Source organism: Artemia franciscana, chromosome 16, assembly GCF_032884065.1.
Source record: "Artemia franciscana chromosome 16, ASM3288406v1, whole genome shotgun sequence".
In the NCBI taxonomy this organism is placed as follows: Eukaryota; Metazoa; Arthropoda; class Branchiopoda; order Anostraca; family Artemiidae; genus Artemia; species Artemia franciscana.
Window position 1 is genome coordinate 35,862,982 of NC_088878.1, and position 26,597 is coordinate 35,889,578.

A 26,597-nucleotide genomic window follows, 5' to 3' on the forward strand; every position below is an offset into this window, starting at 1 on the left:
TTTTTAGATAGATTAGTATCAAACCAAGCTTTCTGGCAGTCGATTCACTTTGGCTCATTTTTGCTCCTTCTGCTCATACATTTCGGCTAAATTTCACCCATCTGTCTGATAGATTCTGACTCCTAGAGAACAGGATTCCAACTTGTAGTTATATTACGAGACAAAAAACTTACAGAGAAAAAAACTTACGAAAAACAAAAATATTAAAAACTGAGCGTTTTTTAGTTGCTGTTTTTATGGAGAGACATTTTTATACACATCAAGACTTGGCCAAAATAAGTCTCCTGCTAACTATTTATATGTGCCACAACTATTTATATGTGCCACAAAATAGGAAACACCGTGTTTTGGAAAAAGTAAAAGCTTCTAAAGACCTCGAAAGTCCAGTAAGGTTTAGGATCGTTGACGAAAACGTGCATATTATCTTTTTAATTACCCCACCCAAACTGTCCTTTTGGATTAACTCAAGATTCGCAGTTGCAAGCGTCCTAATAAACATAAAATTTGAGTAAATTTTACCAAACAATTCTTATGAATTTTCTTATAATTAGTTATTTTTTAAGGCCCTTTTATTCACATTGAAAACTTTTAAGAAGGCTTATAAAGGGATAAAAAAAAGTAAATGTAGGGCATTAGACTTTGCAGTCCCTACCTGCGGTGCTGATCTCCGTTTCTTGGCCCTTCAGCCAGGAAATGCAATGGGGGTTGGGGGCCAACCATCCTGTGCTTTCGCACATCCTTCCCCTTTACCTTCCCCAGATTTTACCAGACTCCCCAAAGTCTTAAAATCCAAGTAAATTCGTAATTTCCAACATTTATTTTTTATAAATATTACATAAAAAAACTAGTTTTTTTTAGCTGAAAGTAAGGAGCGACATTAAAACTTAAAACGAACAGAAATTACTCCGTATATGAAATGGGTTGTCCCCTCCGCAATCCCTCGCTCTTTACGCTAAAGCTTTAAATTGTTTTAAAAAGCAGAATTGGGGCAAAGAGTCAAACTTTAGCGTAAAGAGCGAAGGATTGCGGAGGGGACGACCCATTTCATATACGGAGTAATTTCTTTTCGTTTTAAGCTTTAATGTCGCTCCTTACTTTCAGTTAAAAAAAACTAGTTTTTTCATTTAATTTCTGAACGTTTTTGAATTAATGCATGTTTGATTTTGGCTCTCCACACATAAATTATTAAAAAGAAATTTGCATATTAATTCCTTTTTTGGCTAAATGGCTTTCTCTTAGTTTTGGTTAGACGATTTTGAGAAATAAGGGATGGGGAAGGAGGCCTAGTTGCCATGCAATTTTTTTCGGTTATGTGTTAAGGCAACTATAAATTTTAATTTTTAACGATTTTTTTATTAGTAAAAAATATACGTAACTTAAGAATTAACTTACGTAACAAACTTTTATATTCTTTAATTTTTATTATGTATATGAGGGGGTTTGTACCCTCGTTAATACCTCGTTCTTTACACTAAATCGTAAGTTTTGTCCCAATTCTTTAAGAATGACCCCTGGATCAGAAAGGCCGTAGAATAAATAGTTGAAATTACTAAAAATACTATAGCATAAAGAGCGAGGTATTTATCTCCTCCTAAATACCTCACTCTTTATGCTAAAGTATTTTTAGAACCCCTCATATGCGTAATAATCTCTGTTCGTTTTAAGTTTCAATGGTACTCTTTACTTTCAATTGAAAAAACTTTTCCATGTTTATTTTTTCATTGTTTTTTTTTATAGTAATTTTAGAAAATTCTGCGCCCTTTTCATTGAATTTCTGTTCCCTCATGACGTATTTCTCCAAGGAAAGATCCTCCCACATAGCCCCCTCCCCTCAACCCCACCCCCAAAACCAAAAAAAAATCCCCTGAAAACGACTGTACACTTGCCAATAACCATTATTATATGTAAACACTGGTCGAAGTTTGTAACTTGCAGCCCCTTTCCAGGGACTGTGGGGGAGTAAGTCATTCCCAAAGACATAGTTATTATGGTTTTTGACTATGCGGAACAAAATGGCTATCTCAAAATTTTTATCTGTTGACTTTGGAGAAAAAATGAGCGTGGGAGGGGGCTTAGGTGCCCTCCAATTGTTTTGGTCACTTAAAAAGGGCACTAGAACTTTTCATTTTCGTTAGAATGAGCTCTTGCGACATTCTAGGACCACTTGGTCGATACGATGACACCTGAAAAAAAAAAAAAAAAAAAAAAACACGCACCCGTGGTTTGTCTTCTGGCAAAAAATATGAAATTCCACATTTTTGTAGATAGGAGCTTGAAAATTTTTTTATTTGGTTCTCTGATACGCCGAATGCGATGGTGTGATTTTCGTTAAGATTCTGTGACTTTTAGGGGGTGTTTTCCCCTATTTTCTAAAATAAGTCAAATTTTTTCAGGCTCGTAACTTTTGATGACGAAGACTAAATTTGATGAAACTTATATATTTAGAATCAGCATAAAAATCTGATTCTTTTGATGTATATTTTAGCATCAAAATTCCGTTTTTTAGAGTTTCGTTTACTATTGAGCCGGGTCGCTCCTTACTACAGTTCGTTACCACGAACTGTTTGATATAATTTTTTATATTTTATAAACTTTTTATTTAATTTTATTAAATTATTTAAATAATTAAATTAATTTAATTATTTAATTATTTTAATTTTATATTTTTTTCTTTTATATTTTTATAAATTTTTCCAACATTTTTGATAATTAAGTTTTTTTTGAAGGGGGAAGGGGTCTACCCGCTACGGCTGGTTGGTTCTACTAGGTGTTATATTGATCGTGTATACTACTGAAGAAAAGAGGGATAGGAAATAACAAACAACTTAGGGATGAAGCAACTTAGTCTATTCCATTGATATCTATCAAAATCTTTGATTGTGTTTCTGAAATCTTTGATTGCCATTTTCTGAAAAAAACGGGATAATCAGGCACATACATAAGGAGGTATGTAATCTTTGTAATCCCCCTTGAGATCCTGAATTTTTTTACATTCCTGTAAGTTCCTATATTTATTTTACATTCCTATATTTTATTTACCCCCCCCCCATGACCTCTCCCAAGGAAAAAAAAACTCGTACACGCCCTATGAACGTATTCCATAAATCAAAAAAGCATTTTTTTTTACATTTTTTAATCCTTTTCCATTTTACTTCTGTTTTTATTGGGGACAAAATTTAAGTTTAGCGTTTTTTTGCTGTCTTAGAGGGTTGATGAACTACATAATGCCTAGACAAAATCGTAGCCAGAATTCTTTTAGGGAGGGGAGGCAAAATACTCTAAGAACACATCAAAAATTTGTCTATATTCATTTTTGTTTCGTTTTTGTGCATTGGACAAACGTTTCGGGGAAGAGGTCAAATTTCCAATCCTCCCCTGGATTAGCCTTGTGCCCAGACCACATTGTAGTCACATTTGTCCATAAAATGAAAATTGCACCCCATTACAGTGCTAATTATGTAGGTCGTTCGTAATTTTCGAGTTGAACATTGTTCAACTTTCAAGCAATAAATTTTTGATTGACGCCAATCAAAAACAGGCATAATTAAGGCATAGTTAAAAACAGGCAATTAAGGCATAATTTTTTTTTTTAATAGAAAGAATAGAACCTTGAAACAGCAATATTTCCATCTGTAACTGATCTGTAATCTGACACAAGTTTAAAAGGTATAATATTAGCTAAAACAGTTCGAAATAAATTAATATTGGTGCAAACGTTTTAAACCATGTTCTTGCAATTTCAATATTCCGCTTCTGAAACACAAATGTGGCGCCAATACCAAGAAAATCTCCAAGTCATTCATAAAACTAGGCCGACAGATGTATCTACGGTATGGCTCAGGCACATATGACACGTGCAACACTGTATATGCAGTCTAAATTAGGGACAAGGGCAAAGGCGGCCATTGGTAAAATGGCTTCAGGCTTTGAGGCCGCTTCTAAGCCAATTTTGAATCTTTACTCAGTGCTTGAACGGTCACTGTATAGGAAAGAATGGATGAATAAGATTAGAATTGTCATCCCAGATGACAGGTTCTGATAGTTTTATTTCCCTAGAACAAAGATTGTCCAAGTTCATGAAGATTCTCGGTCCTTAGATGGAAACCTAGAGGAAGAGTAGGTGAACACATCTACTTGGGCCCTAACTTGGGTTTTAGATCTATTGCGCAAGTTGTTTAGGTTTATAGTGTTTTCTTGGTGTTATGTGCATAGTTTAAGGGAATATCTGGTCCACTTAGCGTGGAGGGGGAGAACCTCTCTTTTGCTATTATGGTGTTTTTTTAGAAAGATGGCTGTGCACGAAGGCTAGAAGAGGAGGGGGGAGAGCAAAATTGAATGTCATGGCCTAAAAATTTACAGTTCCACCTATTTTTAACAGCCTTTTACGGCTCTTCGGCCATTTCTACAACACCAAAGAAACATCATACCCTTCTCAGGGAAGCATCTATACCCGACCTAGGGTATATAATTTCACTATCTTGATCCCCCCCCTCTTCTAACAGAAAAGCTTCGCCTTCTAAATTTTCTTCAAATTTTAAAATCCTTTCACGTTTATTGATAATAATTTGACATTAGTACAATTATTTTTTTTCCTTGAGGCGACATACCTGACCGCATTCTGAATTTTCGGGTAGCTACCATACCTGGTGACGTAGTTCAGTTTAGTTTGTTATGTTTTGTGCATTCACTGTGAGAAAAATCGTATTTCACAATTGTAAATTACCAGGAATTATATTAATTACTTTATTATCGACGGTGTATAAAAGGGTATGTAATCACCGAATCACTAGGCCTAAGCGAATATTTCTGCACTTCTTTATTGTCTTAGATAGCCTGGGATGAATTAGATAGGCCTATCAGAATATTTAAAATTCCGAGCTAATCCAATAAAAACTAGCGAAAGGTGCTTTCATGTTTTTTTGGAGTAAGGATACAGACAAGGCTGTATCCAGGGGGAAGGGGGTTTGAACTCCCCTCCGAGCTAGTTCTTCCACTTGTAAAAACGTAACCAAAGTGTATATAAACGAGTTTTTGATGCGTTTAAAAAATAAAATTGTACCACCCTCCTGAAAATAAATCCTGGGTACGGAATGGCGAATCTTCGCTCTAACAGGAAATGGCTTTTCTGTCTCAATAAAGCTTTCAAGATTTAATCTGTGCCCATAATTACGCTCCAGGAAGGCGGTACCTCTGGCATTTTCCATCTAGCAACTTTCACAAAGTTGGAAAAGTTTTGGGGCAGTCTAGTATAACACACAAATGTTCTAACTAAAAAAGGAATGCAAAGTTCAATTCAAGGGTGCCAATTTACAAAAAATTACAGGACGAGGACTATTGAAAGATTTTTTTGTGGAGATATAAAATAATATTTTTGAAGATCTAGGGGGGGGGGTAATTTTTTGAATATTTTAATGAAAAGACAAAAAATGTTATTTTTCAAACCCTTGCCCATCCCACCAATTGGCACTCCCTTTCCCTATTCCGTTTATTTTTGAATTGTAATCAAGTGGGTGGGCTGTGAGTAAATTTAAGAGCCATGGCTAATTGGAGCAAAAGTCAGATAGTCAGACAGATAGTCTGAGTAAGGAGCAAAGCTGACATTATCCTTTGTAAATAATTGTCATCGACCGAGGGAAAAAAGAATGCAATAACTTCTGAGCCTAGGGGAGATCGGGACTTTTCTATAGGGTATAGGGCTAAAACATTAAAAGTGTGATTAAGTTAGAATATTAACCTTGCTCTGTTTTTGCCTATATGCTCGTAAGCATATAGTATCCCAGGAGTTTGTTTCAAGACAGTTGCCATAGATGAATCTGCTTTCAACTGCTTCTTTCTGCGTTCTGCTTTCTAAGAATAACAATCATGATGTACGATCTTGACAAATTTAATGTTAGCTATTTGTATTTTTGATTACCTCCTTAGTAAAAAAAACGATAATAAAATAGTAAACAACCTAGGGATCATATCAAACCAGTGGTCGTAGAATATCGGGTGAGGACTCATTCAAACATTATTTAAAAGTTTGAGTACCCTTTTCCGTGACAAAATTGATCAGCTGATTTTTGCATTTTGGGGCATAAAACAGCAATTTTGGCTCGAAATAGGACTATAATGCTATCGACAGAAGATCCTGACATAGCCAATAATTGTATTTTTATTAAAAAGCTAATGTATTTCCTCCGGCTCCCAAGTGCCATACTGTCAGCTGGTTGCCCATTTGTTCTTGAACATATAAACTACTTCACAGTCATTAAGAAAGTAACTGTTAACATTGACCATTTATCCACGAATAAGAACAGTTACAGTATTCCATGGTTGTGAAGCAGATATTTGTGGAGAGGTCGGTGGATCATTATCCAGGAGGAGTAGGGTACCTAAAACCCCATCACATAAGCATTGAGGAACCTTTTTTTTATATATCTTCATTTGGAGAATTGTATTTGTACCAGTGTGCAACTTAGTCTGAGGGAGAGGGGGAGGCCAGCTCCCATCTTATGGCGGATAGTAGTTGTTAAGGGGGAATTTGGGTTTTTGAATATCAAATCACAGAGATAGAAACCTGAACTTGTGCGTAAAGACCAAGGTTTAAAAGGGTTACCAGTTCTCTTATGTTTACTAAAATTATTTTTATTTTATTATTTTTTCATTTTTATTTTATTTATTATTATTTTTATTTTATTGTATAACGCACATTAACTTAAATGAACTCTGATCCTTGAAGTACCTTTATAACAATGCTAAACTTTAAACTGTAATGCTAAACAATGCTAAAAGTTTAAACTAAGCTCTTAGGTCACTTAGGTTCTTAGGTCACTGGCAGCCCTCTCATATTTGGGCTAGGTCAGAGCATGATATTAAAACAAACATAAATGAAATCAAAAAACATGTTTTTACAAAAAAAAGTAAAAAGCACAATTAAACTTGAAACAAACACGAATTATCTTATAGATGATGGGCCCAAAGCCCCCACAAACCCTGCTCTTTATGCTACTGATCCCTTTTTTTTATCATGGCTTTAATAATTTTCAATTTAAATTTTTATTACAATGCTTCGAGGCTGAAAGGGTTTCTTGGTTTGAACTTAGTTTAAACTATTAATCTTTCGGTTCTAGCATTTTAGAAGACAGTCCCTGAATGGAACCCTTGCTATTACCAACTAACTGTGTTTCCTGGGCTCTAACATGGTTTCGAAAAAGCATAGCCCAAACAAGTGGGGTTAAGGGGCGATGGCACCATTGGGGGGATGGCAGTTACCCCCCCCCCAATAATTTGGAGAAAAAATATTTTAAAGCCTATGCTCCTTGACTCTCCGGGTGTTGACTCCTCTTGCCTCCATAAAAAAAATGCTGGGGCTATATCTGTCTTTATGTACTTGTAAGGAGGGTGACAGATTGCCATGGATGAGAGGTTAAGACGGTTAGGCTACGTTTTAAGTCTGGAGGATATTGCCTAAATTGTGTCATTTGCCAATCCTTCTAAAATAAAAAGGAGTTCGGCCACGAATAGGCTGAAAAAAGGTCATAAGAAATGATTTAAGGGAAGTTGGAACTTCACGACGGGGTTTAATGAATAAAACTTTGAACAAATTCGGGTGCAGGATCAGCGTGCGTTCAGCAAGTGTTGCCCTCAGGTGGCCTGGCGCTGCGGTAAGTTATTGGTAGTAGTAGTAGTAATTCTTAAAGGTCAAATTGTCTTTGGATTCAACGTGAAGTTTTTAGAACTAGACAAATTGTTTTGTTTTTCAACTCTTTTTCTGATTAGAGTAAAGCTAGCCTGTAAAATAATGTTTGATAAAAAGAGCTATGCTGTTCTGCCTGTTATGCCCCAAGGGGCACTATTTTCTGGAAAGTTGATTAATTCACCAGCAAAAACATAATAAAATACCATTTGATTTTCCCATTCAACTCTCTTTCCCGATATAATTGTTACTACCATCACAACCGACTCCCAGCCCATCCCCCTTGAATGTCTGGACATAGCCCAGGCTACGTTCAAAATTTTTATGTAGTTCATTGTTTTCTTTTTCAGATTCATCATTATTCGGCATTTTGATCCAAGTACTAACGAGAAATAAGTTGAAGGAATAATTCGTATATTGATTTCCCAAAACAAGCAAATTGTTTTTACCGGAGGGGGGGGGGAGGGACAAACGCAAAGTATCTTATCTGTTTTCTTTTACCCCTTGACTATAGGTATTATTCATAGTCTGCCATCAGAATGGGAAACTTGACTGAAAGTGAAACTATTACTTTTATATCCATTTTTAATCCACTTTAGGGCGTGGATATTAACTTTTTTTTTGTAAGACTGTCAATAAATCATTTTGCATGGTTTAATGGTTGAACTCTTTGAAGAAGAGAAATTGCATAAACGCTGTTCAAGTCTGTATGCACTAAGTTTCACCGTGTGCATCTGACCAGGGTTGCAATTCATTCTTCCTTAGAAGTATACCTGAGCTGGGTAAAAAAGAAGTGTCCATTTTATGCACATATGTAGAAACTATTTTCCAGTGGAGTAGGGGGCAATAAAAATTAAATCTATCTGATGATTTGAAAGAGGAGTGCCAAAAAAATAAGAATAATTTATGACCGGGGGGAGGCTCCCGGTCCCAATCCTGTGGAACTTCCTGGTCCAAAGAGTTCTCTGATCTTTGGAAATTAATTTAAAATTTAATTTTTTTTTAATTTAATTAAATTATTTTTTAATTAATCTAATTGAATTAATTAATTAGTTTGATTTAATGAATTTTAATTAAAGTTTCTCTTGAAGTTTTAATTTTTTTTTTACTGATAACTTCCAGAGTTTAACTGTACTGGATGGCAAGTCTGTAGAAGCCTTTCTATAAGTTGAGAAATTAAGATTAAACAGCAATAATTTTTTCACCACCTATTCGTGCTTTATACCGCTTTTTCAGAGGGAGTACGATTGTGTCATAACTACGGTAAAATACAATCGGGGAGTGACTCAAAAATGACTCAAATTTAATTAAAAATGATCTAACAAAATATTTTACTAAACCAATTTATAATAGTACTGAACCAGTTACAAAAAGTCTTTTGAGGTAAGCTGCCAAAAAAGCAAGATTACCTTTGAAAACTTGTATTTAATTATTGTGTTCTGTTTGAATTAATTTATCATCTGACATCATTTATTTATCAGTCCTGGTGGATCTTCGTTGAAGTAAGGATGGTAGGGCTTTTTTTTTCTTGTGTTGTGCTGAAGACGGCCCTTGGGCATAGGGCCGAAATATCTACTGAATTGAATTCCAATGTCTTGGAAACATTTTCTTATTGTTTCTAGGTTGTGTTTGTTTCGGAGATCGGAGAAGAGATCTAGGACCATCGAAAATGTTGAAACAAGTTTTTATTTTTATTTGGAACCTAAATAAATTATTTTATCAATTTCCAAATGAATCAAATTAGTTTAATGAAGCTTTAAAACTAATGTCCACATTAATCGTTGATTTTATGTTTGTTGCTTCCACATTAAGGAAGAATTACGCCACCCCGCGGCATTTCTGCCTCTGAAATTGGAAAGCTCAACACATTGTTTATTGATAGTTTTAATTCGATTGGCAATTTCAGAACTTCCGCTCGATAGCTTTTTGGCACTATCTACACAAAAATTGTTTTTTCACGTCCCAAAATGGCGAAAAACGTCACTTTGCTATTGCGGAATCTGTGTTGTCGCAAAGGGCACTAGGACGCTTATAAGCTATCTTCCAAAATTCTAGAACCACTGTTTAAAAACAAAATCCCCGAAAAAAAAAATCCGTGGTTATCCTTGTCGGAACCAATACGAAATTTCACGTTTTTATTGATAGGGACTATTTTTTATAGATATGACTATAGGGACATACATTATTATAGATAGGGACTGTAGGGATTGTGGAACGGACTTTGTGGGAAGGCTGTCAGACAGGGATCGGCTCCCTCCCTTCATAAGTCAAAATATTTAAAACCAGTAGTATTTGTAACATTCAGCGATTACATAAAACTCGTCACTTAACTCGTTGGAAATCTTTGCTTCTTCTCTAGTAAAATTTTTTCAGGCCTTCCCCCCTAACCCTATGGAAAAAATGTAAGTTTGTTTCCTTGACTTGATAAACCTTTTTAACAAATATTCGAAATTTGCTATCTTATAATAAGGACAGAAAATGGTCGATAGTTATTGAGTATCCATTCATTGAAATTTTAGTATTCATGACACCAAAAACTTGAAAGCTAGAAGAGAGCTAGGAAAAAAGTGATAACAAAGGTGCTCTTCATATTAAAAAGGTGATGACGTCTAAAAATTATTATAGGGGGGAGGTCCTGGGGGCCTCCCCCTCCCCCCGACTTACCAGTTTTCTTTAGTTTCGGGGCACTGTTCATTCATATTATCGAATTTAAGTTTTTTTTTTTCATTGTTGACCCCCTCGTAAAAAAAAATAATCATTTGTGTGCTTGGTATCTACCACCTCGATAAAAAATAAATTTACAACTTTTCCCATGTTGTCATATCTTCTTTATATTTGTTTGGTAGTATATAACATAAAAATGATTTATTATTTCTGGTCGTTTCCTAAGTCCCATCTATCTTTGTACATGCATCTGTATTAGGATGATATGGTTAAAAATTCTCTGAAGGTGGGAAATAATTACTTAGTCTGTTATTAAATATCTTTTTTTTTAGGGTCTCCTTGGACTATTATGGTTGTTGAGCAAAGTGTAACACCTGGCAAACGGCCATCAGTTATTGGAGATGGTGTGAGGCACATTCCTGCCAGACGTCAGGCAGCAGTGCAGCTAGCACTAGCGTCGTATCAAACTGTTAGTGATGTGAAGGCAACTGTTTTAGGTGAATACTCATATATCCTTTCAGTAACTGTGTCAAACAAGAAGTAAAATATAAGAAGCTGGGAATGCTCAGACAGAGGGCTCAGCGACCATCCCTTCCCCCTAAAAAAATACTACATTTTTCCAGATTTCTGGACATTCCTTATTCAAGACTAATTTTGTAATTAAAATAGAAAAAAAAGATAAAAAACTAAATTTAAAAAAAACAAGATAAAAAATATAAGAAAATTAAAAAAAATTAATTTTTGCCGTTTTTTCCCTCCCCGTGAAACTTCCTGTTTTCGTACTTTTAGATAGTTTTGAAACTTCAACGTTAATTTACGCATCTTCAGTAGTGCATTATATTAAGGCTATAGAAGTTCTTTAACATTTCGACGTTTGGTAACACAAAACCTTTGACGCTGGAATAACTCAAGACTTCACGTTAAGTTATGCAGTCTTACAGAGCAAATCCTGTCCGTAACGCAGGCATTGCCAAGTAGATCGCACGTAATGTTCATATTCTTACCATTTCCACATTTGTACAAAATTCCAATTCAGACGTAGCATAAGGCTTAGGCTTATGCTACATATGCTACATTTTTGTTGTCTCAAAAAGAGAAAACATAGTAGCAATAAAATGGAATTTCTGGATAAGCAGTTAATAAATCAGATAATAGGATAATAAGGATAAAAGGATGAAAAAGGATAAAGATCCTCCTGAGCCATTTTTGGCGCATAGGGCGTCGAATCGACGTTTCAGTTGCTGAGTGTTTTTTACAGGGACAAGTAAAGCTTGTCGCCCAACCTTGCTGCAGCGAGGATCGAACCCGGGTGCTCCGTATTACCAGCAGAGCATCAATCCACTGTGCTGAAACATTTTGATAAGATAATAAATCAGATAATAAATTAATAATTAATAAATCATAGGGAACGCATAAAGTTCTGCCTAGAAATTTTAGATTTGAAACTGAATACCTAGAAAAATATGTGAGCCTTTACGCCGCGCTAGAAGACATCGCTTCATCTCTCTTCGGTCGAACACTTCGTTAGAGTCAAACCAACGTTTTCAAGAAACCTGGTATTTATAATGTGGTGTTAAACACTACACCAGAAAACTTTATTTTTACATTGTGCAAATACTGTACTAATCAGTATTTCATCAGAATAGCTTTGAAGGGCTATTTAAGCCCTACAATAGCCCTACAAAGGGCTATTTAACGTAACATACTGCACCACCATGTTACACGTTCTTGTAGTGACTAGTTGTCCATTAAGCCCATTAACAACATAAAGTTTTTAGAAAGTTTAAAATGCTTCTTATTCTAATTAAATGAATATTGTATTTCTGGAGTCGTTCTTTAAAAATTAGGACAAAGAGTCAAACTTTAGCGTAAAGAGCAAGGTTTTGAGGAGGGGAGACAACCCCTTCATATACGGAATGGTTTCTGTTCGTTTTGAGGTTTAATGTTGCTCCTTACTTTCAGTCGAAAAACTTGTTTTTTTTTAACTTCTGATCGTTTTTCAAATAATTCCGGTAAATTTCGCCATGAAAATTCCCCCGCCCCTCATGGGAAACTCCTTCGTCGATATATCCCCTCCCCGACAAAAATAATCCCCTTAAAATTCTTTATGGACAATTCCATCCCCGCTGAAATCTTCCCCCCCCCCCCACTTCCTAAAATTTCTTGCAGACGATTCAGCTTGAAAATCATCCTTAGCATACTTTAATCGGAAAAAAAAAGACTTTTCAGCTCTAGTCATTTTTCCGATTCCTTTGGGAATCCCTCCTCTTCCATGTAAGTTTTTTCTCGGAAATCAAGATACGCTGAAAATCTTTCTGGACAGTTCCCCTGGAACATCTCCACATTTAAAATTGAGTTGGCAGAGAGAAAGTAGGTCAAATAAAAGAATTCCATATAGGAATTCTGTCAAATTCCCCAAGGGTAAATTTTTCACTGGAAAGTTCACCCTCAGAAATCTCCCTCCCCATAGAAAATTATCCCCATAGAAAGCCACCTCAAGCATTAAATCTGCAATCTCCCCCCGAACAATGTCTGAATACTTCCCAATAATAAATACTATACGTAAACAATGGACAAATTTTATAAATTAAAGACCTACCCACAGGGACTTAATAGGGGTCTTGTTATCTCTAAAAGCATAGTCTTGGGACCTTTCAACTATTCTAAGCAAAATACTATCTTAAAATCTTGATCAACATTTCCCAAAGTCTCTGGAAAAAAGGGATCATGGGAGGGGGGATAGTTGCCTTCCAATTTTCTTATTCACTTAAAAAGGACACTAAAATTTTTAATTTCCGTTCAAATGAGCCCTTTCATGATGCTCTAGGACCATTGGGTTGATGTGATCATCCCTAAAAAAAAACCATCCATCTTTGGTCTTTGTTCTGCCCAAAAAAAAGAAATGTACAATGCTCCATTTTTGCAGATAGGAGCTTGAAACCTCTACAGTACGGTTTTTTGATACGCTTTAACTGATGGTGTGATTCTCATAGAAATTCTTTAATTTTTTGTGGGTTCCCCCTATTTAAAAAAAAACATAAAAATTTTCTTAGGCTCGTAGCCTTTTATTGCTAATACCAAGCTCAATGAATCCTATATATTTAGAGTCACTAAGCCGCCCAATAAGTTTCCTATTCTCTTTGGTCTTAAACTGAATCACAACATTGTTGTAGACTGTATAAAAATAGAAATGTATAAAATAGAGCAAATAGTTCGTAACTCTTGGCTAAAAAAGGAATAATGAAAGTTGTACTGGATAAAAGCCAAAATATTAGAACAAACGTTGCCGTCAAGCCTTAGCTCTCAACTCTAGACTGTTTTGAAGTCTGAGGAACAAGCAGAGAAAAGTAGTGAAATTGGCCTCGGTTTGACATTGGAGCCGACAGAAGAAGAAGCAGAAGAAGACAAATCTTAGACAGAAGAAGAAGAAGAAAACAAAATTTAGACAGAAGAAGTTTGGTTTCTGAGTATATTAATTACACTATACTGCCAAAGCCTTCAAAGACAAACTTTTCCAGTACATACAATTAGGCCGAAAACAAGGTTAGCTGGATGGAATGCAATACAACCGCAGTAATACAGCATTTGACTTACCGGTCCTTACACCGGTCCTATTACAGTCCTTACTGGTGGTGCTGATCTCCGTTTCATGGCCCTTCAGCCTGGATGGGTTTGCTGGAAGAAATAGGCATGGCTTGTATTTTCTGTAATTTCAAACGGGAATTTTTTTTTTGTAATTCCCCTATCTTATTGTTATCAAGGCGAGAAAAATCGCATCAAAAATCCAGCCAGCTTGCTTGGAGGTATGCCAACTGTTTCAACCCACTGACTTTCCAAGGACTTTTCCACCCTCTAGTCAAAATTCTACAGCAAAGATGCTGCTGTGTGGGGGGTGAGTCTTCTGGGGGGATAGGTCAAAGCCACTAGTGACCCAACCGAAAGCTATCTTGAGGATATTTCTTGGAATTATTGGCCAAAATATTCCACTATATGACGTTATCATTTACTACTATCGTATAATTTAATAGATTTAATTTAATTTACATTAAATCGATAGATATCTTAAGGATCTATTTAATCCCCTAAATCTCATTAACTAAGATTAAGAATAGATTAAGTAAACTGCGTCGAGTCTCAGGCTACAAAGGTAATTGCATCTATTGTAAATCTCACATAATGAACTTAGCTTATTTGAAGTTTTACTATGAGTATTATCGGTAGACTCATTAGACTGGGTTGTTGCTTAGGCTGAAAATCGTGATTGGTCATGAGTGCATGTAGTGCCTTCAGTCATTTGGAGTAAATTTCGATTAAACAAATATTCATTATAAATGGCGCAAGTACATCCACTATATAACGTATGTTGTTAGTTAGGTGACAGATTAATGACTAATTTCCCAATTAAAAATATTTTTGACTGGCAATTAATTTTGTCTTTACCGTTTGAGCTCAGGATTATCTTTTTGGGTGGTCTAATAAATTAAAAAAGAAAGAAAATAAAAATATTTTGTTTTAACAAAGTATTCGACACGCCATATGTGAACCATTAAATATGTCATCTAGTTCTCATATGTGAAGTACTAAATATGTCATCCAATATTAGTCAGGTTTATGCCCCTGAAATTATGCCACTGATGGCTCATGTCACTTAAATTCAAGATCTCAATTCAAAGTCTATTGAGGACATTCAAGGTCAACATAGCTTCGTGTTCTGCTATTTCCTGTAATGTTTTTGACCTTTTTCTAACCTTGCTGCTAGGGCTTTTTTTATCTTGTCACCCTCCAGAGGCACATTTTTACCTTTAGACTATTTTATTCAATATAGCTATCTTGAAACGTTGATTTTACTTAATAAGGGACTTAGGGACGGAGAAGGAGGCTAATTGGCGTGTTGTAGAAGTGATAATATGTCAATTGGCTTTGAAAAAGAACAGTATTGCTTTTAATGAGCTCTCCCCCAAGCTTCTGCAATCATCGGTACTATACGATAAGGCCAAAACAAATTAGGTTGGAGAAACCAAGGGCGTATCCGGGATTTTGATCTGGGGGGGAATAAAAAAACTTCAAAACACGCATCAAATTTCTTTATACACATTAAAATGACCATATCATTAATCCGTTCAATTTACATCATTTTCAGTCCATTTTACATCATTCTAACATCACACATCAAATATTTTCAACATTTTCCATCCCGACTTTCAACATGAAAATGTAAAAATAGCGACGAAGACCACACTGCCTTTCCATAACAAACAAACACAAAGTAGAAACAATAGGGAAATTGTTTTCAAGACAGTGGAAATCAAATCTGTGGATATTTCGGCCCTATGTCCAAGGGCCGTCTTCAGCACAATCCGAGAAAGAAGAAGAAAAAAAATATATATAAATAAACTTACATTAAAATGTGAGAATTAAAACTAATAATGTTTTTTAAAAAACTTTTTTAAAACAGCCCTAGCATCCTTACTTCAACGAAGTTCAACCAGGACTCAAAAAAGTTTTAAAAAAGTTTTTTTTTAAAAACATCATTAGTTTTATTTCTCACATTTTAATATAAGTTTATTTATATATATTTTTTTTCATTATAAAATAATTTTCAAAAAATAATTTATTTATTAAAATACAATTTACTATCAATGACACCCATGACTGATTTTTTTCTGAAAGTATAATGTAGTAAATATTGCATGGATTAACAGGAACTTGATCTAATACAAGGTTAATTTCTATATCAGCTGTTGATCCACTTTGATATATATTTGATTCGTCCTTTGAAACATCAACCAAACGATATACTATTTTAAAATCATTTTTATTGATCAGACTAAGCAGACAGACAGAAAGACGACCAGACATCTCTTCCATTATAAACATTTTTATCTTTATATCCTAACTGTAAAAATCGTTGATAAGCGTTACAATAACCTTCATTAGCATCACTGAGATTACATTTAAAATCTTCTTGTGGATATTTATATCCATTTACTCTCACTTCAATTCTATTAGTGTTTGTATGGTAAAATACCTTATTATTTTGCGTATAACTAATCTTTTTCAGGTTTTTGTAGCACAATAACAATTTTTTTTTGTATTATAGCGTTCACTGACTACCCTCCATGTTAATTCTCTATCTGATTTATTATCACTTTTATAGGTATTATGCGCTTCTGATCTTGATTCAAATGATCTGTCTTTTCCTAATCCAGCTTTTCATTGTTCCACCTTGTTTGTTAATCCAACCTCCAATCGATTCGCTATGGGTAAGCAGGGATGTAATAGTGGTAATATTCATGCTAGATGCATTACATCTACTTCCAAATTTTGCGCTCCAGATTTTGTAATTATATTAGAAAAATCGTTTCTTTTCAATATAATTTGATGTGTAGCGTCTCTAAAAATACGTTGATATCGTGACAAAATCCAAATAACCGTGATAATGGTAAATACATACTAACCATGTGACTTTCTTTTGTTTTATCCAATCTTTTAAATTAATAACTACTAAAAGCAATATTTTGTTTTGTTGTAATTGTCCCACCCTCTGCTAAAACAGGTGTAAAAGTGCTTTCAATCTCCTTTTCTGCTTTAAAGGAAACAACAGATTGGGTTTTATCTTCATCACAAAACATATTAGTAGCTGCGCTTCGACTATAGTCATCTGAAAATTCTAATAAATTTTTAACAGTAGTTATTATACCTGCCTAATCAACACTTTTAATACATTTTCCATTGATAATATTATCAGCGTTTCTGAACGAATTAAACCATTATTTGTTAAAGTAGCTTCATCATTATTTGCATATTTGTTCAATCCATTCGCGTTATTTTCACTTTTAAAATAAAGGTAACGATCATACTGAAAAATCCAAGATTCCACATCTTTCACAATGCGATAATAATTTAATTGTTGAGATACATTCCCATTGTTATCTCTCATTTCTGTATATTCATATTTGGTTGTAGAATCACCATTAATAGGCTTTTCAAGTATTTCCCAATAAGGAGCAACAAATTGATTCACTGCCATCTATATACGGAAAAAATTATTAAATAAACTTAAAATTATTTTCAAACAGTGTGGTGAAATCTTCGATTGTCACTAAGGGTGTAAACAAGAGCATCGCCGGGCATGTTGTTTAAGTCCCTTCCTTAAGATCATTGCATCCCATCAGCCTTCCCTCTGTTCATCAAGATGTTTATTCAAATATCTCTTATTATTTGAAACTATATCTTTTAGAGATCTCACATCATTTAACTCAGTTTGATTATAATCTATCCAATCTTTTACATATTCAATCGCTCTGTTTTTAAATAATTCCAGTTAAATCAAAATACATTCCAACTGCTGGAAATTATAATGAAGTCAAGAATAAAGTAAAAGGTTATTTTGATAAACAAGTTGAGATTAATAAGAAAGTGAATGTGGGTACTCAAAAACTCATTAGAGACTTAAGCGGTAAAAACAGTGCCATAAAAATTGGCACAAAATTGGCAAAAAAATTAAATATCGGCTTTCGAATTTATTTATAAATAAGGGAAAAACAAGAGAAGTTCCAGATATCACAAAGGATGTGTTTATTTTCGACGTTCCGAATTTATTTATAAATAAGGAAAAAACAAGAGAAGTTCCAGATATCACAGAGGATATGTTTAAAAGTTGTAAATTCTAATTTCCATTTAAAATGGGGCAAATTGGACTGATTAATGATGTGGTCCAGCTCCTGGGTTTATTTTGAAAAGTATAAAATAAGACCAAATTTTGATTTTCAAGGACCTGCTTTCATGTTGAATTTTGGGATGGAAAATGTTCAACATGCTTAATATTTGATGTTAAAATGATGTAAATTGAAGGAATTAATGACGTGGTCTAGCTCCTGAGTTTTCTATATTACTTCTCTCACCCCTTGACACGGCTTTAGGGCACCCCATTTTTTGTTCAAGTTGCGTTCATTGTTATGTGAAATAGGTATAAAAGGTAAAGGTAAAGAATACGGCATTAGACTTTACAGTCCTTACCGGCGGTGCTGATCTCCGTTTGGCCCTTCAGCCAGAAAGTGCAGTGGGGGGTTGTGGGCCAACCATCCTGTGCTTTTGCAAACCCTTCCTGTTTACCTTCCCCAGATTTCTCTAGGTACCCATTTAGAGCTGGGTCGATTCTGGCTGAGCTTACAGAGTCACGCCACTGACCCCCGTCCCAAACTAAATAATTGGGTACACTAGGATTCGAACCCTCACCCTTTCAGCAAGGGTCCTGAAACCAGCGCACCAATCCACATCAGCCAGGACGGCAATATCCCCATAGATGAAATGATTTGATTTCTTGCTTGTGAAATAGCCACCAGGATACTTCCGTCCAAGTAAACAAGGGAATGAATGTGGGTATTGCTAAGGATTTTTCTTATAAAGGGGAGCGACTAATATTACAGTCCTTACCGATGGTGCTGATCTCCGTTTCATGGGCCTTCAGCCTGGATGGGTTTGCTGGAAGAAATAGGTATGGCTTGAATTTTCTGTAATTATAAACGGGAATTAAAAAAAAAAAATTGCGTATTTTATTGTTATCAAGCCGAGAAAAGCCGCTTAAAAAAATCCAGCCAGCTTGCTTGGAGGTATGCCAACTGTTTCAACCCCCCTGACTTTCCAAGGACTTTTCTACCCTCCAGTCAAAATCCATCTAAGTGGTGACACTTTTTCGGCAGGAACTTTGTATTTCTGCTCACCTTCAAGAATTGGTCTACAGCAATATGCTTTCTAGTGGTGGTGGCTGCACGCTGTTGACCCCCATGGGAATATGGGAACAATAACTTAAGTAAAGAAAAAAAAAGAAGGATATTCATACTATTTTTACCTTTATGTAAAATGGTTTTCCAGGACACTCCACACGAAATTTTTTCTCTGAGACAAGCTCTAAAAGAAACGCTTTTAGAAGTGGTAGCCATCTATGAAGTCTAACTACTTTAGCTCCACATTTAATGTTCCTTTTAACTTAAATGAAAGTCTAGTAATAGGCTATATCCGAATGTGAGTTTGGGCAGGGTTGGATGCAAAGAGTTAAAGAGGATTAGACGGCTGCAGCTTCAACAGTGAGTTAACCATTTCAAGTAATGTAGATTTTCCTTGGTTATATTTTATCTTTATTTTTTAGGTCCAAATAAAAGAACTGTCCCCCATAATTTGGTGAATTTATATAATGGCACTTGTGAAGTTGAATTTACGCCGACTGAAGTTGGAGCGTATGTTGTTGACGCTGCTATAGGAAGTATGAAAGTGTATGGTTGCCCGATGATTGCAAAAGCCTATGATGCCAGTCTAATTCGTGTTTCAGAAGTTACCAGTGGGCGAGTTGGTCAAGTCTGTCAGTTTAGAGGTATACATTATTATTATTATTAGAGTGTCAAGAGCAGTGAAGTTTCAAGTCCGATTGTTTGTATTGGTTAAGTAAAAATGTATAAGACCTATTTATTGGTTGTATAAAAATTTATATATATAGCTTAAAATAAGGAATAATTAGGAATTCAATTTGTAACTTAAAGAAGTTCTTCATATACACTTCTATAGTTTTTGGTAGTAACGGGTGACAATTTAAAAAAAAGAAATTTGGATAAAAATTCAGTAAAATAAGCTAGAATTATTTGGCAAAACATCTTAAGAAGCTTTCCTTTGAAAGTAATGTTTTCTTTGGGGATCAGCAGATTGTTAATCTTCGAATTTTTGTGCCCCAAGACCGATGTCAAATATAACTAATTATCTTTGCTTGTTTATTTTCACGATTCAACGTGGCAACACTGACAAAATGTGTTGCTGACCTAAAATTTTCAAAATATTGAAATAACCAAATGCGAATTCTTAGAAAGAATTGTAATTTATTCCTGATTTATAAGTTTATAATATCACCTGAGATGGGTCCAGGGTAAAAAATGATGTCAGTTTGATCTCTTTGATCCTTTAAGAACAAATATTACTCGACGGCTATAAATTATAATCCGAGGGAGGATAAGGGTTACAATTTGGGAAAATTTCAATTGTTGATCTGATTTAAGTTGAATAAATTTTCCAAAAAGGGACTCGAAAAAAAATAGCTGTCTTGTCAATTTTCTTTCTAGAAATTTCGACAAAGTTTCTAGAAGAGAATTTCCAGAATTTTTCTTCTGGAATAATGTTTTCTTACCATGAAAGTTGCACCTCCCACTATAGCTAGATACATATGTGATGTACTGAACAAAAGTTTAGAGGCATTAATTATTATTATTGAGGAGTAAATACTGTTCCAAGAGTATTTTGGTCCAAGAATATTGGTTGGAACTAAGGGGGTTATGTATAACCCTTTTGTTTATCTACGGAAGGATAAGCTGAGGCTGCGATGTAACTTTCATCAAGATCATTATTTCTTGTAGCATTTTTCACTTTTTTTTTATTTTGAGGTTCGTGGCTTTTGATGAATAATTTTAAACTAAATCAATTTATAGATTTGGAATCACCATAAACCCGGTTCTTTTGATGCATATACTATTATTACAACTTTTTAATACTAAACAATACTAAATGTAAGGAAACTGTGTACCTCACAATTTCTAATATGATTGAATCTGCTCATGTCCAGCCAAAGCTATAAATTGACGGCTTATGGATGGCTCAGACGGCGTTCGTAAAGTCGTTCGCAAAGTGTGCATCTGTAAACTTTTCACCGCTCAAATGAGCCTTGTACTTTACGTGCATTTTGAGCAGCAAACTATTCAAATTTCTGAAGCATTTCATATTTCGGAGAAAAAGTGTTGCAGAAATAAGGAGCTTAGGGTGTGAGTATAGTTTAATGAGGCATAAGGGTTTGTTACATACTCTGTTTTTAGGATCAAGCTTGTCAAGATTCACTGGTTTTTCCTATTTTCTTGTGAAGTTGAGAGTGTTTTCAATGCAGATCCTGTCTTTGTGTTTTCCTTGAGAAGACTGGTATATGACTGGCTTTTCTCTGACTAGAAAAATCATCATATCTTCATTCTCCTGATTCCACATTTCCAAATCTGTTTAAAAGTTTTGCTCTGGAAGTCGTTTCCTATTGGTCAACTTTATGAGTTTTATGAAAAAAGTTAACTAAAGTTTAACTTTAATGCTTGCTCACGTAAAGATTTACGGAAGGTTAACAAAGCAACTCTGCGAACGACTTTACGAATGCCTGAATGTCTAACTTTACGAATTTAACGAATGTCTGAGCCGTCCTTTAAGGGAAGCAGCTTTAACTTTGAGGGAAACTCTAACTTTGCGAACTAAGAGGAGTCTATTAAGGACAATAAGCTCTGGAACATAAATGTGGCCGCACTGATTCGTAGTGCGAGACATTCATCTCCTTTTCTTCTATCTTGATCCGCTTGAAATTTTAGGCCACGAACACACCTCAATTAAGGTTTTAGAACCTAATGAGCTTCAACGGTAAACAAATACGATTTCGTTGATATTTGTCATCCGCTTTTTTGTTTTTGTTTTTTAAACGCTAAACCAGAACTCTTTTTAATAAATGACCATAAATACATTTATTGAAATATACAAGTATTTTAGACGAGAATATGACAACAAATTTTAATAATAAAATGGTCGTTCAATTTTCTTCTACATCCAAGGGTGTAACAGGATGGTAGTCAGGGTGGCCTGTCCATATAGAAGGCAATATTTTGCAGATTTTTAATTCATTTATTTAAATGATATCCCCCCCTAATACAACTAAAATTTAAAACTAAAGTTATTATTGAAATTTGTTGCAAAATTTTTTGTTGTACTCTGAAAGAAACGTCTACATGGATGCATAGGCTAGGCTACGCATGACCGTCATGAGGCATATTTCCAACAACAGTGATCATCATATTTGAAAAGAACATTGGAAGCAAATCCAAATTGTACATTTCTATTTTTATCTGATAGGCCTATATCTTATTAATATTGAGGCCTATTAAAAATTAGGAAAGAAGATTTCACTTTAAGGGTTCCTTCAAATTATGGTAGAAAATAGTATATTTGGAAAGATTATTGAAAGAAATTTCTGTTCTTTTTAGGTTTGGATTTTTTTTTCTTTATTCCTGCCCGTTTATAGCTTAAAGTGGCCCTTTACTTTTCTTCGATAAAATTTCATTTTTGGAAGAGATTTTTTAATTAATGAACGTTGTTTTAATGTCACTCCTTACTTGCAGTTAAAAAAATTTTGTTTTTTTATTTATTTAATTTTTAATAAAAGAGACTAACTTGTATAAGAATTCCTTAAATCAAACAGTTCGTGGTAACGAACTGTGGTAAGGAGCGACCCGGCTCAATAGCGACCAAAACTCTAAAAAATGGGGTTTGATATCAATAGCTACATCAAAAGAATCGCATTTTAATGCTGATTTTAAATATATAAGTTTACCCAAGTTTAATCTTACCCATCAAAAGTTACGAGCCTGAGAAAAATTGCCTTATTTTAAAAAATAGGGGGAAATAACCCCTAAAAGTCATAGAATCTTAACGAAAATCACACCATCAGATTCAGCGTATCAGAGAACCCTATTGTAAAAGTTTCAAGCTCCTATATTTTTTGCCAGAAGACAAATCACGGGTGCGTGTTTATTTGTTTGTTTTTTTGTTGTTTATTTCCCCAGGGGTCATCGTATCGACCAAGTGGTCCTAGAATGTTGCAAGAGGGTTCATTCTAACGGAAATGAAAAGTTCTAGTGCCCTTTTTAAGTGACTAAAAAAATTGGAGGGCGCCTAGGCCCCCTCCCACGCTCATTTTTTTCCCAAAGTCAACAGATCAAAATTTTGAGATAGCCATTTTGTTCCGTATAGTCAAAAACTATAATAACTATGTCTTTGGGGATGACTTACCCCCTCCCCACAGTCCCTGGGGGAGGGGCTGCAAGTTACAAACTTCGGCCAGTGTTTACATATAATAATGGTTACTGGGAAGGGTACAGCGTTTTCAGGGGATTTTTTTGGTTTTGGGGTGGGGCTGAGGGGAGGGAGCTATGTGGGAGGATCTTTCCTTGGAGAAATATGTCATGGGGGAACAGAAATTCAATGAAAAGGACGCAGGATTTTCTAAAATTACTATAAAAAAAACAATGAAAAAATAAACATGGAAAAGTTTTTTCAATTGAAAGTAAGGATTAGCATTGAAACTTAAAACGAACAGAGATTATTACGCATATGAGGGGTTCTAAAAATACTTTAGCATAAAGAACGAGGTATTTAGGAGGAGATAAATACCTCGCTCTTAATGCTATAGTATTTTTTAGTAATTTCAACTATTTATTCTACGGCCTTTCGGATTCAGGGGTCATTCTTAAAGAATTGGGACAAAACTTACGATTTAGTGCAAAGAGCGAGGTATTAAGGAGGGTACAAACCCCTCATATACAGAATAAAAATTTAAGAATATAAAAGTTTGTTACGTAAGCTAATTCTTAAGTTATGTATATTTTTTACTAATAAAAACATTCGATAAAAATTAAAAGTTATAGTTGCCTTTTTATGTAACCGAAAAATTGCAGGGCAACTAGGCTTTCCCCACCCCTTATTTCTCAAAATTGTCTGATCAAAACTAAGAGAAAGCCATTTAGCCAAAAACGGAATTAATATGCAAATTTCATTTTAATAATTTATGTGTGGAGAGCCAAAATCAAACATGCATTAATTCAAAAACGTTCAGGAATTACATAAAAAAAACTAGTTTTTTAACTGAAAGTAAGGAGCGACATTAAAACTTAAAACGAACAGAAATTACTCCGTATATGAAATGGGTTGTCCCCTCCACAATCCCTTGCTCTTTACGCTAAAGTTTGACTCTTTGCCACAATTCTGCTTTTTAAAACAATTAAAAACTTTAGCGTAAAGAGCAAGGGATTGCGGAGGGGACAACCCATTTCATATACGGAGTAATTTCTGTTCGTTTTAAGTTTTAATGTCGCTCCTTACTTTCAGTTAAAAAAACTAGTTTTTCTTATGTAATAATGAAAAGGATCTGATTTGTTCAGGAATTTATAAAAATTATAGGAATGCCCTTAATAAATTACTAAAAAAAAAATCGGAATTTGAACAAAAAGTCAAAGTTCTAGTGCCGTTTTTAAGTAACCGAAAAATTCGAGGGCAACTGGGCCCCCTCCAATGCTTATTTTTCTCAAAGTCACCAGATCAAAAATTTTAGATAGCCATTTTGTTCAGCGTAGTCGATCAATCTAGTAACTATGTCTTTGAGGACAACTTAATCTCCCAAAGTCCCCGGGGAAGGGCTGCAAGTTATGAACTTTGCCCTTTGTTACATATAGTATTGGCTATTCGGAAGCCTACAGACGTTTTCAGGGGGGATTTTTTCTGGTGAGGGGTTAGAGTGAGGGGCTTATGTGAGAGGATCTTTTCATGGAGCGATTTTTCATGGGAGAAGAGAATTTTACATGAAGGAGGCGCCGGATTTCCTAGCATTATTTAAAGAACGATAAGAAATTAAAAAAAAAACAATTTCATTCAACTGAAAGCAAGGAGCAGAATTAACACTTAAAATGAATAGAAATTATTACGTATATGAGTGGGGGTGCCCCCTCGTCAATACCTCGCTCTTTACGCTAAAGTTTTCTTAGTACTTTCAAAAGGGCCATTTATTCTAACTAAACGGTCTTTGTGATTCAGGGGTCATTCTTAAAGAATTGAAATAAAATTTGAACTTTACTGTAAAGAGCGAGGTATTGACTAGGGGTTGAACCCTCTCATATCCGTAATAATTTCTGTTAATTTTAATTTGTAATGTTACTCTTTACTTTAAGTTGAAAAACTTGTGTTTTATGTTTCATTGCACACGAAGAGAGGGTTAAAAATTGCTGCCACTTGGAATAACATTGTGCTAACAAGGTTTTTCCAATCTAATGAACATAAAAACAAAGAACAGAAATTGATTTTACATTGAACACTGTATTCAAATCTCTCTTAATTTAAAAACTCCCAATTTTGAAGCAATTATATCCAACACCAAAAAATCATTTCTCCAAAACGTGAAAGAAGAATGTTTTCAGTAGTTCTTTTTTTCCTTTTTTTTCAATTCTAATTTTTGTTTGTACCAACATCGTTATTATTTTAATTTGTTACAGTACCCAAAATGTCAACCCTCAATTGTACCGCAATAGGTTTCAATTTCTTATATATATATATATATATATATATATATATATATATATATATATATATATATATATATATATATATATACATATATATATATATATTACTATTATTACCGTAATGTATTACTAGTACTAGGTATTGCATTGATAAATTGAATAAATGATGGTTAAATAAAATTTTTACTTGTTGTTTTCTTTTCAAAATTATCATGAGGGTCTATAATATGAAAGATGCTAAAAAAAAGGCGATTTCGTTTTTTTTGCTCTTCACCTTGGGGTAATATCAACTTATATAAAAATATTTTGGGGTAATAATTTTTAAAAGTTTCCCGACCGCTACTCTATCAGGTAGTCTCCTACTAGGGTGGGGAGAAATCGTAAGGAAATTATTTCAAGGAAATCGGAATTCCTTGGAAGGGGTAAAGAGGAAACAGGCCTTATATTGGTTAGGATAGAGGAGGAGCGCATTCAGATGTGTTGCCCTCAGGTCGCTTGGTGGTGCAGGGAGTTGTTAGTAGTAGTAGTCAATCCTCTGTTTATAACCTTAAAACATATTGCATTCTGACCACTGGTACGTACAGCGCAGGTACTGACTTCTCTTAAGTGCTCTGCCGGAAGTGCTATGCATGGTCCTTAAAAAACATTTAAAGACCTATATTTATTAAACATTAACATATATATATATATATATATATATATATATATATATATATATATATATATATATATATATACAAACCCTATAGGCAAGTGTGTATTCTCCTGATGAGCCCTTGTGTTGGGTTGTTTCCTCTGAATTATTTTTCTTTTTTATTGTTTTTAATTTTTGGTGAATGACCACTTATACTTACTTACGACACGACTGCCTCTCCATGGATTTTTCTTTATGGTTGATTGTGTATGACTATGCTGTTTGACCTATGCTGTTTCACCTATGTGATTGTATGGATGAGTAGGGTTAAGGCCTCATTCAAGTACTGATCTATATTAATTACTAATATAGGAAAACAGTCTTCCTTTTTTTTTCATGTGTTTTTGCTGTTGCATTTGTGATCTCTTTTTTCATTATATATATATATATATATATATATATATATATATATATATATATATATATATAT

At 34.4% G+C, this 26,597-nt stretch overlaps 1 protein-coding gene across 1 annotated transcript in view; it reads left to right on the plus strand.

Annotated features, from left to right (window-relative positions):
* Window positions 1-26,597, plus strand: part of LOC136037396 (filamin-A-like) — a gene marked incomplete in the record, with an annotated part of 335,049 nt that overhangs the window by 205,983 nt on the left and 102,469 nt on the right. The window contains 2 exon segments of the mRNA XM_065720141.1: window positions 10,675-10,839; window positions 19,491-19,712. Of these exon segments, the coding sequence (XP_065576213.1) occupies window positions 10,675-10,839; window positions 19,491-19,712 (387 nt within the window).